The sequence below is a fragment of the Elephas maximus genome, chromosome 10 (assembly GCF_024166365.1).
Source record: "Elephas maximus indicus isolate mEleMax1 chromosome 10, mEleMax1 primary haplotype, whole genome shotgun sequence".
In the NCBI taxonomy this organism is placed as follows: Eukaryota; Metazoa; Chordata; class Mammalia; order Proboscidea; family Elephantidae; genus Elephas; species Elephas maximus.
The window spans coordinates 113054657-113071628 of record NC_064828.1 but is presented as its reverse complement, the minus strand read 5'-3'; the positions used below and the strand labels follow the sequence as shown (position 1 = coordinate 113071628).

The 16972-nt window shown below is 43.6% G+C and overlaps 1 protein-coding gene across 1 annotated transcript in view; it reads left to right on the top strand.

The window, feature by feature from the left end:
* The window catches only part of YY1 (YY1 transcription factor), a 29374-nt gene extending 14908 nt beyond the window's left edge, over positions 1-14466 (top strand). Inside the window, exons 2-5 of the mRNA XM_049897703.1 lie at positions 1756-1918; positions 10541-10601; positions 12319-12477; positions 13274-14466. Coding sequence (XP_049753660.1) covers positions 1756-1918; positions 10541-10601; positions 12319-12477; positions 13274-13456 — 566 coding nt within the window. The 3' untranslated portion in view covers positions 13457-14466. The remainder of the gene's footprint in view (positions 1-1755; positions 1919-10540; positions 10602-12318; positions 12478-13273) is intronic.
* Positions 14467-16972: the final 2506 nt, after the last annotated feature.

Below are 16972 nucleotides of genomic sequence, written 5' to 3'. Positions count from 1 at the left end.
CTTTGCTGAGAGTGATCGCTGGGTCATGTCCACTGGAATGAAAGGAATCAGCATTCTGCCTTTATCTTCTCCTCATGCTCTAGCTTGGCTCTCATGTCAGAGGACCATGTCTACATAGCTAAATCGTTTTTTGGGTAGTGACATCAGTTGTAGGGTTTTGATTTGATTTGGTTTTTGGTAAACACTGGTGGAAAGATAGTGGAAGGTAAGGATTGAATGAGCCAGTGTTCACTTTTCAAAGTTCTTATGTTACTGTTCTTTTTGAAACATAATTTGATTAAGAAGCAAAAGTAAATAAAATCCAGCTGGCAGTGAAAGTTCTGGAGCATCTCTTTTCTCCTTTAGGTATCAAGTAGTAGAAGACTGGTCTTGGCCTCTGGGTACTTCCACTCTAGAGTAAGAGACAAGGACATCAAAAATTTAAAACTCAGTGACAGACTCCAGAAGCCCTTAGAGAGTTTGGGAGGGTAGGCTGGTTTGAGAGAGGGGAGAGGGAGGAAACTCATGCTTTTGGAACACCTCCCTCTGGGCACGTACGGACAAACAGCCTGGCTGGAATATGGAGGGCACGTGCAGAGGAAAAAGACTGGATCTGTTAAAATGGGACCAGGCGGCCTAGGACCCAGAATGCCAAGTCGGAGTAAATTATACTGCCCTTGAAGGACCCATACCCTGGTGAAATGGTGACCACTGTGTTTTCTGTGCCAATTTGTCCTTACAGCATTTCTAGGGCATAGAGCAGATTGTTGTGACCAATTCAAGTATTATAGTCATTTAGGTTTGCAATAATAATGACAAGAGCTAAGTTGCTGGCAGTGGGACTAAGAGAGGTGAGCTTTTAAAAATAACCCAATAAGATTTGATGTCTAGGATATAGGAGATGAAGTATACAGCGGTCAGTGTTGGCTTTTTTTAAAACCTGCTGGATTTGTGATGATAGATACACAAGATGTCCTGCATTCTTGAGACTGATATTTATTGAGGGCCAATCTTGTGCAGACGTTGAACAAGCTCTGGGCATCCACAGAGATCAAAACCAACAAATGTCCCTGTCCTCGTGGGGCTTACAGTCCACTGGGAGAAACTGACAAAAATCACACTGCTGTAATTACAGGTTGTAGTGAGAGGGAATTGCATGGGGAAAGTCCATGAGGTTAGGGCTGGTGGGCCATGACACACTTGAAGAACTGAAAGGCCTGTGTGCCTGGAGTGCGGAGTCAGGGAGCGTAGTGAAGGAGGAGGAGACTGGAGAGGGAGACGAGAGGCTGGCTGGCTAAGGGGTGAAGACTGCAAGATTAGATTGGAGTCGGCTGCACGGAGCTGATAGCTGACGGGAAATGTGTATGGTAGATGGAAAGCAGAACTCTGAGAAATGGTAAGAGGAGAAAGAAAGGAAGCTGAAAACAAGCCAGTTAGAGAAGTGGGAAGAGAACCGGGGAAGTGTAATGAGGAAGACACGAATGGTGAACTCTGCGGATTGTGGGAGGGCTGAGCTGGTATCGTGCTGCAGGGGGGCTGGGGAGGAGCACGGAGACGAGGTCCACCAGGTCTGGCTTGGACGTATCGGTGACCTTCAAGGAGAAACGGGCTTTCAAGAGATTGGGGAGGAGGAAGAACTGGCGGTAAGGAAGTTGAGCTAGGAGCTATAAATCACCTGTTAAGAAGCTGCTGACAAAAGCGTCTTTACAGTTTTTAAGTGCCTTTGCCTGCGTGTACGTTTTTACTCAGCTGAGATAATCTCGTGACCTGTTTCAGATGAAAAAAAAGATATTGACCATGAGACGGTGGTTGAAGAACAGATCATTGGGGAGAACTCTCCTCCCGATTACTCAGAGTACATGACAGGAAAGAAACTTCCTCCTGGAGGAATACCTGGCATTGACCTCTCAGATCCCAAACAACTGGCAGAATTTGCTAGGTAAGTCGTAAGAACTTTCTTTCCTTTCATTGTGGAGAGTGAATCTTGGCCAGCTGTGGAATGTGTATGTGTGAGCCTGTGCTGCAGTGGTGGTTTGTATTCTTTCTCTTGGGAAACTTCTGAAAACACAAGCAGTAAGTTTTATTTTTAGTAGTAGCTGTGCTATTAATGTGAGAGACAGCATTTTAGACCCTTGCAGACAATAAGCCGAAGGAGATACTCTTTAGTTCCATAACTGGCATTACTTGTGAATAAATAAACTTACACATTATTTGTTTTGAAATGGATATCCTCCTGCCACCTCGTGCCCTCTGTGTGCATTTTAAATTAGGGAGTGTTGCACTGAACTGAGCTGCGGGGAGACCGTAGGAAAGGATGTCCTCGGTTCCGTCTCAGCCTCATCAGTTAAGCTCCAGTGTTTTGTTAACACAAGCCGGCATGACAGGAAGAGATCAAACACTGGTGGCTGGGGTGTGGCTGTCTGAGGTGAGTGGTCGGGGAGACCTGGACCCATTGTGTCTTAGCAAAGGGATCTCACCCTTTTTCCTTCACCCCAGTGAGACTATGGTTATAGGAAATATACACATTTTAATTTATTTTTAATTTATCATGGCTTAACAAAAAAAAATTAAGGCCCTGCTTTTAGGAATGACTTTATTCCATATTGTATTGCCATTCGTATTTCAAATATGATTCCAAATCCAGCATTAAGTGCACTCCCCGCACCCCCAGCCATGACTGTAGGGACACAGTCAGCATCGAGGTTAGATTTTTGGACGGGCTGAGCCGAGCGCTGTGCCGCTATATGATATTGTCACATGCTCTGGAAGCTTGGCAGCTCTCCCTTGTTTACTCAGAATTCCAGGATAGAGATGGAATGGAGGGATGGAGGACAGCTTGGTGGAGGAGGTAGCATTGGATTTGGGCATGAAAGAATACAGAGTTTTGACAGGGTGGCGAGGGCCCGTGCAGGGCCAGTGCGCAGGAACGGCATGAGCACAGTAGAGAGACGTGTATTCGGTTTTTACCCTTTGTCATCAAGTCGATTCCAGCTCCTGGCAGCCCTGTAGGACAGAGTAGGCTGTGATCTCTACGGAAGCTGACTGCCGCGTACTTCTCCTGTGGGGTGGGGGCTGGTGGGCTCAAACTGCCAGCCTTTTTGTTAGTAGCCAAGCACTTAACTGCTGTGCCACCAGGACTTCTTCCATGTTTGGTACACGGTCTATAGTCAAACCACAGTAAGTGCTCGGGTTTGCCTGAGAATCAGGGTACTCACAGGGACATGACTGGAGTTCAGGCAGACTGAAACCAGATCATTAAGGCCTGTGAATTCTGGGCCAAGCTGTGTGGACTTGATTTAGGCTGCAGGGGGCAGCTGCTGAAGGGTTTTGAGCAGTAGAGAAGAGGCTGTGTGGCCAGAGCTTTAAGCTGAGAGGCTTATTTCCCACTGTGTCCTGAGCTGAACTGGTGCAGGTACAACCCGGGAAGTGGGAGAGAGCAAGCTGAACAAGAGCTAATGAAGGCCTGAGCTGGAATTGTGGCCATCAGATGGTGGAAGGATGGATGTGATAGCAACTACAGGAGATAAAGGAGAAGATTTTGAAACTGATTGGCTGGCTGTCTGGAGGGAGGGCAGACAACACAGGAGGATCCCAAATGACACTAAAAGCTTCACTCCCTGGATGGTGGGGGGAGGTTGGGAGAAGGTGCTGGTTTGGGGTTCAGGAAGGCAGTGTTTGTTTTTAGATGGTAATAAAAGACCCGTGTTGGGACTTAAGATGTTTTATTTAGGAAATAAGTTAGGGCTAGAATTATCTAATGGGGGTCGGTAGCTAATTCCATGAAAGTGGTAAGGTCTTTGAGGTGGGACAGTTGTGGAGAGAAAAGACCTCAGCATAAGATCTTGGAAAAACTGCTTATATTCAGAGAGTAGAAGGAACCAGCAACTGAGCAGAAGGATGATTGAGGTAAGGAGGAGGATGCTCAGGACAGTACAGCATCACAAACAGTGAGGGAGGAGTTTCCAAAAGGTCCTGGAGAGGGAGGAATAAGACCTGTCTCGATTATACACCGTAGAGTGATTTCAGTGGTGGAGTAGAGAGTTGAAGAAAGGTTTTGAAGAAAGAGGGAACCTGCGTGTGGTGAGCAGAAGAAGTAATGAGGGACTGGTGGCCCTTGGCCTTGCTCACCTTCGTTGGAGAATTGGGGCACCTGGTCTGAGAGCTTGTCCCCACTCCTCTGCACAGAAAATCCAGGGAGTTTCAGCCCTGACCACAGGGTGCACGTTGCCGTTGTGGAATAGAATCCTTGCTTGTTTCCCCAGTGACCTTGGTTCTCTGGATCAGGGCCACCTTAGATCACCCCCTCCTATGGAAGTGGACCACCCACACGGGCTGGGACCAGGGGCCAGAGGTCAATTGTAAAATTTCAAAACACCAAGAATGAAGAACATAAAAGCTTCCAGGATAAAAAATAAGGTCACTTGGAGAGAGAAATGATAGTTAGATCTGAATGAGGTTTTTCTTCAATGACAGAAGATAATTAGAAGACACTGGAGCCAAGCTTTTAAGATTTCTGAAGAGAAATTATTATAAACATAGAATTCTTTATCCAGTAAAACTATCAGTCAAATACAAAAGTAAATTAATGACAGTCGTAGATACTTAAGGATCTGTTTTACATTGCATGTACCTTTTCCATAGAGGTTACTTGAGAATATACTCCAACAAAATGATAAACATCCAAAGGAAGACTTCCTGAGAAACACAAGGAAAAGAAAACCAAGAAGACAGTTGTGTAGCAGGCTAGAAAAGAACCTGTTAAGTTTAGAACAGGAAGCCAGTGGGCTGTAAGAATTTCTCAAGACAAGTCCATTTTATTCAGTAGTGAGTGGGCAGAAAGAGTAAAAAGCTGAAAGATCTTCATGGCATGGGAGTTATTTAAAAAAGAAAAAGCAATCAGAAACTCCCTGAAAAGAGGAGAGAAGAAAACTAAGAAAGCATAACCTAAAACATGGGGCATAATTTTGAGCAATATTTATAGAAAGAGAACTCATTTGAGCTGATTATAGGAAAATTCTCTCCGTAGTCCTGAAGCTATTCTCCTGGACTTAACAGAGCAAGAAATGTGATCGTACAGAGATTCCATAGAAGAATTCTGGTCAAAAGGGGGAAAATTTAGAACAGAATTTGGAGTTTTTTGTGGACTTTAGACTTCCTGGAGGCATGGAGGGTGGATGAACCCCCTGAAACTATTGCCCTGAGATAATCTTTAAACCTTAAACCAAAAATATCCTCTGAAGTCCTCTTAAAACTGAATAGTTTAGCTTAACTAGTAAAAAAGGTCTGCCTTGAGCATTATGCTCTTTTAAGAACTATCTATACGGAAACCCTGGTGGTGTACTAGTTAAGAGCTATGGCTGCTAACCAAAAGGTTGGCAGTTTGAATCCACCAGGCACTCCTTGGAAAACCCTATGGGGCAGTTCTGTTCTGTCCTTTGAGTCGTGGTGAGTCGGAACCAACTTGATGGTAATGGGTTTTGTATATGGGATCAAATTAACAACAGCACCTTGAAAGATGAGACAGGAACCTTAGGGGGCACAGTGAGTTTATGTTAATGAGGGAGGAAGGACTCAGAAAAGGAGGATGATGTAATCAATGTCACTAAATTGACATGTAGAAACTGTTGAATTGGTATATGTTTTGTTGTGTATATTCTCAACAACAAAATAAATACAACTTAGGGGTGAAAATCGCCTATATGAAAACAAACAAACAAAAACCAAATCCTTTGCCATCGAATCGATTCCAACTCATAGCAACCCTATAGGACAGGGTAGAACCACCCCATAGAGTTTCCAAGGAGCACCTGGTGGATTCGGACTGCCAAATTTTCAGTTAGCAGCCGTAGCTCTTAACCACTAGCCACCAGAGTTTCTATATGAGAACAAATTGTCAACAATTACTTTAAAACAAAGATGAGAAGGTAAGGGGGCAGGGAAGCGAGATTAATGGAAACGGAACAACCAGAATGAAAATAATGAGAATGTTCAGACACTGTGAAAAATATAACCAATGTCGCTGAACAACGTGTATAGAAGTTGTTGAATGGGAACCTAAACTGCTGTGTAAACTTTCGCTGAAAACACAATGAATTACTGTTTTTTTTTTTTAAAAAAGGTGATTCTAGCATACTGTTTATTTCTACAGTAAGCAGTACTGACAAAAATGTTTGTTTTTTTTTTTTACATAATCAACGTGTTAAAGGTTTCATTATTGTGTATAGAATAGAAGGAAATCTTGTTTATGTTGACATTGTAAGAAAATGTACAGGTATAGGGTTCTGGCATGGCATTGTGAGGTGGATTGAGATTTGGGCTCATCCCACCCATTTTACATAATATCTCTGGAAAAGAAGGTCATGTTAACCTAAACAAACCTTTCTAGTTAAGACAGGTGGTGGCAAGAGATTCTTGAGCCTGGTGCCCTATTACAAGGTCTCACATTTTGAGAATGTGTCTCACAGTTGGATAGGACTTTGCTGAAGCCCCAGAATTGGTGACTGGGACTCTGAAAGCTGAAGGCAAAGACCAAGGATCAGACTCATGGGAGCCAGGCCACATCTTCGTGGTTTCTTTAGATCCACTGAACTGGTTCTTCTAGTCCAGCCATCACCCCCCTTCTCCGTGTGGTGGGTTAATAGGGTGCTCACTTGGACTCGAAACTGACCAAAAATGCAGACCATTTCAAGTTCCTGCTGCGCTGAGCTTAGACAGCTTAGTAAGCCAGTTACATAAACATGTGGGCAAGTGTAAGAAATAATGACTTCCGCTTGAAAGTCTTGGGATTGGGGAGGTGGGACGATGGGTGATTGGTTCTTCCCTGAAATGTCTTTTTAGTAAATACTTCAAAAATTATTAGTGAGTGGGACCTGGCGAATTCTCTTTCCTGGTTAAATCTGCAAACTATGTAAAAAGTGGTCTCTGACAGGTAGCATTTAGTTAGAACAATCCCAGATAGGTTAGTTTCTGTGTTCGTTACCCACCCTGGGACTCTTTCATAGGATTACTGTGAAAAGGAAGCGTGGTAGTGGAGGTGGAAGTGCCTTAAGACTCTTCAGTATCATCACATGAAAGCACGTTGTCTGTACTTTATAGTTTTTTACTTTAAGATGTCACTCGTTTTATCAAACTGTGTCTGATGTACATAAGGCAACACTATTCTTTCCACGAGAAAAGGGGAGGTGGATGATGCTTTCACATGGTAGCCGTAGTACACAAGAACTTCAGTCCCACCAGCAAATTGGTGCTTCTGGCCTAGAAGTCAACTCCTTAAGCTTGCTTTGCAGGGATAAGACTTATTTTCGTTAAAGAACCACTGCTTCCAGACTATTTCATCTCTGCTTCAGGGACATTGGCAAATTTAGCTTAATAAGAACTTTTGGCTTACACATGCCCTACTGAAAGTGGGCCAGGAAGTTCCTGCAGTTTGGGGTCCTGGTGCCAACCTTTGCAGTGCTGTTCCTTCCACGTCGGCCAGAGTGAGATATTCTAAAACCCGCAGTCACGCCCTGGGGGTGTGCTCTTGGTTCTTACTTGAGCAGGAAGCTTCCATTGGTGGGCACCCTGCTCCTCTGTATGATGTGTACTACATTGAGGGATGCCTTCTACCTTACTTTCTCCAGCCCCTGAGTTCCTTAGTTGAAAGGGTGCTTCGGAGTGCCAGAACCTTCTGAGTTGTTAAGCACAACTGGCATGTGATATTTTAAGAACGAATGCATTTTTAGCTAGACCCATTTAACACATAGCCAGGGATAATAATAGCTATCATTTCCCACGTGCTCAACATACATCATTTCTTTTAATTCTCATGACTCTAAGGTAGGATTATACCTTTTTACAGAGTAAGAAACCGAGGCTGAGAAGTCAAGTAGTTTGCTCAAGGTCATGCAGCTGGTAAACATCAGCACCAAGACCCGCGTCCTGTCTGTCCGATTCACGATGCCTATGCTTTGTCATAGCCGTCTCTGGGTTCAACAGAATCTGTGTGAAGTATCACAGTCAGTGGAAGACCCAACTCTTGGTGACCTCTGAATAGTTCAGAAGGGTCAAGAGATAGATTCTAAGTAGTACTATGTGATTTGGGTCTTTATTCACAAAACAAAACTTTCAGTCAAAGCACACTTTTTGGAAAATAACTTTTTCAGTGTTTGCATTCAAATAACGTTTAAAATGCACCAGCACACAGACTACCTCTTTTGCCGTTCTGTAGCGAGGAAGGGTGATTTGCCAAGGAGCTTAAGAGTGACTGGCATCAAACCTCCAACTTCCCTCTTGAATCCAAATGCATTGTAAACTCTCTACTCGTCTAAAAAAAAAGTGGCTTCTTATTAAAACCCCTGCCTTTCAAAATTAACATACAAAGTTAATTATATTTCTCAGTATTACACACATTTAGTAAATGGCATTTTAAAGAAAAATGCCACTGATAACAACATAAAAAAATCAGGAGTTGAGTGAATGGTACCTTGGCATTAACACTGTTCTCTCTACATTTGTGGATATTTGAACATTTCCTTGATAAAATGTTAAAAATAATAATAATAATAAGGTTCTAGAAATAAATCTCTGAGAAAATATATTGTTGAGGGGACTCTTTTCTGGTAACACCTGCCCTCGGGCACAGGCACCTCACTGCCATTGACCCCAGATTTGAGCATCAAGATGAGTGGGACAAGGAATGTCTATGTAATGTATTTGTCAACTCAGTGGCCTTTTTTAAAGTCGAGTTTATTAAGCATAATACTCTGGGCATATAGTAAAATTCAGCCTTTCTTTTTAGGGCTGTGCCTGTGAATTCTGACAGACATAGTCATGTAACCATCTCCACAGTTAAGACAGAACATTTCAGTGGACTCTTCAATGAATAAAAATTCTTAACTGGGAAGATTGAAACTTGGTTCTTTTTTTTTTATATTTGTTTTGATACTGAGTGGAATAAAACACTTTATGTGGACGCTATTACTTTTTAATCTCTGACCCAACTCCAGGTGGCGCAGTGGCACTGTAATTTTTGTTCCACCTCATAGTTCCATGAACTCAGACCAAAACTTCAGGATTTGTTGGTATTTAAGATAACAAAAGCCAGTTCAGCACCCCGTGTACAATGAGAACTTAGAAAATATTTGCTAACTGATGTAGTAATACTCCAATTACAAGAAAGGATAAGTGTCTGCAGGGTGGGGGTGGGGGTGCCAGACTGAAAATACTCTCACAGAATTTAGAGTAGAAAATACGTAGTGTCTTGAATAAACTTTGTGGAGACCAGTTATAGCTACCAGGTGTATACCTTCACTTGTACTCCTCCGGGAGATGGAAAGTTTAACTAGACGATTTCATGAGGTCTGGTCTTATAGAGTGAGAAGCATCACAAAGTGTTTCTCTAGATCAGGGGTATAGAAAAAGGAAGGTTATTGTCAGGGCCTTTGCTAACTTCAAGGTGACAGAAGTAATCTTTCACGATAAGAGGGTGGTGGCAAATTGGCTCTTACTGTCAAGGAATCGTTGACTTATTGTTTATCAAATATGAACCCTTGAGTAGGAGGATGGCAAAATGAAGGACAAAAGGAAAGTCTGTTTCAGAGATTAAAATTGTTCTTTCTAGTTTTTCTAGGAACTTTTAATTTCTCACCCCTCTACCACACTCAGATCTGTAGGGAGTATTTGGAGAGAAAGTTTGACAAAAGACCACAGGTTGGTAAGTGGAGATGGCGGGTAGGTAAGTCTCCACATCGGCAAGCTCCCTGGATAGTTACCCAGACGCTTGTTACCGTGGAAACTTATGAACCCCGCCACAGGTCTGACAGCAGAACCAGAACTGGTCTTTTGAAATAAATGAAAACTCTAGTCCCCCCTCTCCCCATACCCTCCCCCGCCAGAATACTGTGGTAAAGATTAAACTGTATGAAACGGGATGCGGTGGGCCCTCCACTAGTCCCAAAGGTCTCCTCCCCAAACCGGTGCTAACAGATACTTTACACGTGTGTCCGTAAGTCTCCATTTAGAAGGAGACTCTTCTCTGCCTTGTTTTCTAACAGAGTGTTTAAAGAGCCTTTCCTGTCAGTACGAATTGAACCCATTTTTAGTTTCTTTTTTTAAACAGCTGTATAGGGATTTATATTTTTAAGATGGTCCCATATCCCTTGCTCCCTTTTTGTAAGACTGCTTTACTGCATGATGGCAGCTGCTTTTAGACACCTTGCCTTGTGCCGGCTAGGAGATTCGTCGTGGTTGTCTGGGCTGTTGGTCTTCTGTATTTTTTTTTTAAAGGGTCGGAGGAAAGAGCGTGTATTTGAATCTCACAGGTCATAGTGCCTTTCTGAGTTGCACTGATGTTTTAGCTATGAGACCGTAGACAGACGTCTGTAAACATCGGTAACCTTGTCTGTAAAATGGGGCAGTGTTTCACGGTCCTAGGTGCATCCAACCGCCTTCATGGAAGCATCCTAGAATCTTAGTTTTTATACTTACAAGGAAGACATTTTAGCAACTCTCTGATTTAGGCCAGTTGAGTCTACGCACCCCTACAAATCCATCTCTCTTTTTTTTTTTTTTTTTGGGGAAGAATGAAGCCAAGAAAAATTAAAGAAGATGATGCTCCAAGAACAATAGCTTGCCCTCATAAAGTAAGTAATGCTGGGTGAAAAGGCTCCTAGAGTAAGTAATGCTGGGTGAAAAGGCTCACAGAACTCTTCATGGAGTTATAGGGTGCTTATCAGAAATTTGCATTTTTATTTCCATCTCCATAATTGAGATAAAGTAAGGAACTATAATCTTTGGTCTCTAAATTGAAGAGACTACATTTTGCGATGTAATCTTTGTTGTTTAGTAAGGGCCGCTTAAATTTAAATTACTTCAGTGCAGTTACCATGGGGCACAAGTGTTGTTGTTATCACTGTACAGTCAGTCTTAAGACTTGAGTTATGATCTTGCCCTTGGACCTTTGTGGGTCCATGGGCTCATTGTGGAAGTTTGGACATTATTTTGAGTGTTGCTAAAATAAGCCTAATAAGATTTCCTTCACCGTTTTCTTAATTTACCCTGTTAATTGTATGTTACTAGAGGGGTATTTAACTGTTTTCAAATGTGATTCACCTTTGAAATGAAAGGATAGCCTGCAAAGTACTCTGACAGAGGTCTGTTTTCAACCCTTGTTGGATGTAAAACTAACAGAGAATAAAACATCGCATAGGTGCAGAGGATAAAGGGGAGACATTCTGAACGGAGTAAAGACTTCTCGAGGTCAGCTTTGGGGCGGGGGTAGGTTTGGTTTCATGGTGTCACCTATTAGGACTCTGCACTTGCATGGTATTTGTGTTCCTTTTTAACACTCTTACTGTGGAGATTTTGAAGTGGAAAATGATTTCTCTTGGGGCCAAAAAGAAATAAGCATTTGAAAACAGTTAGGCCATCTTCAGTGCCTGTCATCTCTGTAGCTTTTCTGTATACTTTTTTCCAGTTAATTTGTCTTGACTCCATTTTCCAAATGGAAGCTCCACCTAGAGGTCAAGGTGAAAAAACTGTGGCTTCCCTCACCTGCTGTGGAGCTGTCAGTGGTTGACTTGTGCTGTCCTTCTGTCATGCTGTTTTGTCATCCCCCAGTCACTCCATTATTGGGCAACAACTGCAGAAGAAATTGAGGCCATGCTTCTCTTGAGCACCACACATCCATCTGCCTCAGTCCACACTGCATTGGTAGTCAGTTTGCCTGCTTCTTCCTTTTCCTAGTGTCTCACAAAATAAATTTCTTCTGTAGTTGCCATTCCTTGGAGACCCTCTTGCTTCTTTCTCTGTCAAGAAGGGGAAAGAGGCAAAGAGAGAAGAGGGAGCACTGGGCGATGGAGAATGACAGCCCATTCTTGCAGCACAGACTATGGGGCCCACCAAAGGTAGTGGTGGCCTGCCATCCTTTTAACTCCATTTCTGTATCGGTGCTTCTGTTACTTCATGTGGGGGACATAAACGCGGGTGAGGCAGCTGTGGTGGAGCTGGGAGCCGGTGTGTTGGGTTCTACTCCCAGCTCGGCTGCTCTGGTAGTGTGACCTTGGGCAAGTCTGAAAAACCTCGCGAAGCCTCAGTTTCCTCATCCATAAACAAGGGGTTTGCATTAAATGATAAGGCCTTTTTCAGCTGTCTGGTTGTTGTGTTAAATCATTTATCAATATTCTACTGTAATGCTAAGTAAAATTAAAGCCGGGGGGTTGAGCAGGTAATTGTATGTACCCGCTGGGGTTGGGGGGGGTGTTTGTTTTAATCTGTCGGTGAGGGCTTTTGTGTGGTTGAAGTGGCTGAACCCATGCCAGAGTTTGCAGTGTGAACCACTAAGCTTCTCTCTGTTTCAAGGGCTGCACAAAGATGTTCAGGGACAACTCTGCCATGAGGAAACATCTGCACACCCACGGCCCCAGAGTCCACGTCTGTGCAGAGTGTGGCAAAGCTTTTGTTGAGAGCTCAAAACTAAAACGGCATCAACTGGTTCATACTGGAGAGAAGCCCTTTCAGGTAGAGCCTCCCTTCTTCCTCCGCACCCTCCTGGGCGTCAGCGCACTGCTGGTGGCTGGTGGCTGCAGCATGTGACTCGGGAGCTTCCGAGAGCCGGGCTCGTTGCTCTTGGAGACGTACCTTACCTTCAGTGAGAAACATCAGCCGGGGGGCCCATGCGTAATCGCTGTAGTGCTGGGCGCGGGCTGTATCACAGTGTTCGGGGAGCGTAGTTTACACCGGGACAACGGTGCTCAGGGGCAATCCTGGAAGGCATTTCTGGTGTGTTCACTATGACCTTGCAGTCATGGATTTTCTGTAGTTAATAATATACTGAATTGCGTTCTAACTGACAGGGACTTCTGAAAATGTATGAGAGTGAATAGAGATGGTATTTGGCCTTGATGTTAGAAGCCCAGAAATAATAAACTAGTCCTACAGCTGGTAAATCTAATGTTCTTTTTGGTTACTGACACCAGAAGCATTCTCAATCATTTATATTTTACTATTGGAGGTATCTAAAGAAGCAGCAGGAACTTAATTAATTCAGGAAAATCCCTGCCATCTTGCCAAGTTGTTTTCCTTCTTCGTTTTAAACATTTCGTGAGGGCTCTCCATGGGTTTTAGGAGATGTCCCACAAGCCAAGTTAACGATCCCCACCTGCTGATTGTGGACTATATCTAGAAAGTTCACCCAGGGCAGGGAGGGAAAGGGGTTGGTGAAAGAAATAGTCCCTTCCCCACCACAGTGGGGCACTCCGGGCTTCCCGGGTCCACCCCAGTTGCTGGTGGGTTGACTCTGGTCTTTCCTCGACAGTGCACGTTCGAAGGCTGTGGGAAGCGCTTTTCACTGGACTTCAATTTGCGCACGCATGTGCGGATCCACACCGGAGACAGGCCCTATGTGTGCCCCTTCGACGGTTGTAATAAGAAGTTTGCTCAGTCAACTAACCTGAAATCGCACATCTTAACACATGCTAAGGCCAAAAACAACCAGTGAGAGGAAGAGCGGAGCCCCTTCTCGGCCTCGGGAAGCATCTTCCAGGAGTGTGATTAAGAATAAATACGCCTCTCCTTTGTATATTGTTTCTAGGAAAGAATTTTAAATATGAATCCTACACACCTAAGGGACATGTTTTGATAAAGTAGTAAAAATTAAAAAAAAAAAAAAAAAAAAAACTTTAATAAGATGACATTGCTGAGATGCTCTATCTTGCTCTGTAATCTCGTTTCAAAAACACGGTGTTTTTGTAAAGTGTGGTCCCAACAGGAGGACAATTCACGAACTTCGCATCAAAAGACAATTCTTTATACAACAGTGCTAAAAATGGGACTTCTTTTCACATTCTTATAAATATGAAGCTCACCTGTTGCTTACAATTTTTTTAATTTTGTATTTTCCAAGTGTGCATATTGTACACTTTTTGGGGATATGCTTAGTAATGCTATGTGTGATTTTTCTGGAGGTTGATAACTTTGCTTGCAGTAGATTTTCTTTAAAAGAATGGGCAGTTACATGCATACTTCAAAAGTATTTTCCTGTACAAAAAAAAAGTTATATAGGTTTTGTTTGCTATCTTAATTTTGGTTGTATTCTTTGATGTTAACACATTTTGTATAATTGTATCGTATAGCTGTATTGAATCATGTAGTATCAAATATTAGATGTGATTTAATAGTGTTAATCAATTTAAACCCATTTTAGTCACTTTTTTTTTTTTTTTTTTTTTTCCCGAAAAATACTGCCAGATGCTGATGTCGAGTGTCATTTCTTTGCCTGTTCGGTTACAGAAAGTGGTGCTCAGTTGTAGAATGTATTGTACCTTTTAACACCTGATGTGTACGTCCCGTGTAACAGAAAGGGCAACAATAAAATAGCAATCCTGAAGAAAGAGTATGGCAGAAAAGGTCTGTAAGCACAGTCTTATTTTCTTTTGTTGTCCAGAATAATTCTAACTCTTGAGCCTCCCAGAAATTGGAAGCTAAATAAAGCAACTCAAGTTTCCTTTATTTTGCACTCAGTTACAGTGATTTGTGACTAAAGCGATGCATGGATATTTTAATACTTCCTACGTGTACTGAAATGCTGAAAGAAAGCGTAGCTAGCAGGCATCCTGAGATAAGGAACTACCTCAGAGCACCGCGTACCGGGCCCACTGGGGACTTTGATTTTAGCACCCCGGCTGATGTTTGACGGATGCAGTTTTGATGGGGCCTGTGTACGTTCTCCAGGTAAGGTGCTGGCTGGCAGTGGGTGCCAGCAGAGGGGAAGACTGGGCGTTTCCCTCAGGCTGCTCTCCGAGGAGGCTACAGCAGGGCTCTGACTTGTCTGGCAGGAGAGCGTTCAGTTGGTTGGTTGGTTGGTTGGTTGGAGCGCCTTTGTTCCTCCATCCATGGAGTCCTAAAGTGCTAGCAGGTGAGGCGACGGAGCGCCACTATGTTGCTTTCGTGCTTCCAAACATGCTGAGTGCAGATTGGCAAGGTGATTTGATTGCCAGAAAGCTGCACTCAGTGAGTGCTTTACCTCACCTGGTGACCTCTTCAATGTACAATTATCAGTTTTGAATTTTACTTAGAGTCAAATATCGGACTCATTGAGAATATTTTATAAACTGCCATGATACAGCAAAATCCCATTTAGTCCAAATGCAAACATGCCACGTCTTTCTGTGCTGTATGCTGGGCTCTAAGGTATATGACAGACAGTCAATTCCAGATTTCTTTATCAGGACATCATCAGGTCAGAGATGAAGCCCGATCTCCTACAGCTTCTCTTTACTCCTGCGCAGGAGGATTGATGGGCTCGTAACAATGACCCTGTGGCTCTGCGGAATTTTGAAGTGCCTTCTGAATCACAAATGAAAAATGTAATTTGAGACACTTTTTTTTATCCATTCACAATCCGTAATCCATTGAGTAGTTTGATGGAACTGGGTTAATCAGAAGACCCCGCTATCCTCTGGATAAGCCAGGCTTTGCTGTATCTGGCAGTCAGTAGAGAGGTAAGCCTGTGGTGAAGGTGCCTTTTGAAGTTGAGTGTCCAGGTGCTAACCTGTGGTTCTGTGACTGACATCGGGCAGAGGCCTCCAACCATAGCCACCTGTATCTTCCCTCACCGTGTTGGGCCGAGTAGTACCCAGGAGTCCAGGGGCTGTATTCATTGTCCAGAGCTGCCTTGCCCACGCTCGGCACCGTGCGACACTGGAGCCTGGCTCAGGCGCTGTCCTCAGGGCTCCTGCCCAGGGGCCCACAGCAAAGCAGACCTGTGCTGAGGACAGTCCCGCCAGGCACTGGCCCAGGCCAGGAAGCCCTTGGAAGGGCCGAGAGCCGCCCGGTGCCCTACAGAAGCCAGGCTTCCGTGTGGGGGGAGGCCCCTCTTCCTCTGTGCCTTTGGTCATCTCTTCCGTCCTTTCTATCTCCCCTTGACTCTCTCTGCCCGTGTGTCTTCTTGCAGTCTGCAGGGTTAATTTCTGTACGCAGTTTGATTTGGGGTTTGATGAAAACTTCATGTACAAGTTCCTCGCAGGCACGGCGCTCAGTTTACAACAGTGTGGGAAACCAGTAGAGGAGCAGTGACTTGATTAAAGAGTAGACGTAGTTTTCATTGGGTTTGACTGAAACCCATTTTGCTTGTGGTTAGAATTTATAATTTTGCTAAAAATGTAATTTATTACAATTTGAAATGGTGTTCTAACAGTGAGTCAGTTGTCTTGAAGATTAATCTGATTTCTAAGTAATAACTGAAGACATATTTTCATACATCCAAGCTAAACTAAATGCATGTTTCTATCATAGGTAATATAAAAACTCCCCAGAGAATTAAGTTTACACTTAACAAGATGTTCTTTTCTATTTTTGAATTTCTTCTTCTCCCCCTTTTTGGTGGCGGGGTTGGGGGGAGCATAATATTTGTAAAAAGAACTGTCACCTCAGAGTGACGTTTATTTTCCAAGGTGACATTGAATTCATGCTGTTAATTTCATATGGTGTTTGTGTGCTTTGCCTAAACTCAAGGCCTGAGGATTTGAGGAAAATCAAGACGTGTATTCCTACGTGGTCTTCATGTACAAGTTCTTTTAAATGTCACTTATTTTGTTAAATCTGAGTAATGAAAGGAAGCCTTGTAACGGAATCGTGTGCTCAGCGCCTGCCAGCGTTTCCCCGCAGAGTCCTAGTTCACGTCTTCACGGTAGATGAAAGTCACAGCCAGCGGGAGGCCCGCAGAGACTTGGGGTTTGGCACACGTGGGCCTCTTGCCGCCCTCCGCTTACGTACGGTGTTACACTCTGCTTGGTGAAACTGAGTTCCTGTGGCTTAGATTCAAACTAGAATTCGTGCCCGTGGCACCTCAAAACCCGGTCCCCTGAAATGAATTTTTGCGTTGGAAACCTGGTGATTCCAACCCAACGCTTCTCCCTCCCCCCAGTAATAAGCGGAGAGAACTGATTCTCTGTTTGCGATGTTCTGCGACTGCTATGTAATTTGGGATCAGAGTGGCTTAGGAAATCGGTTTTGT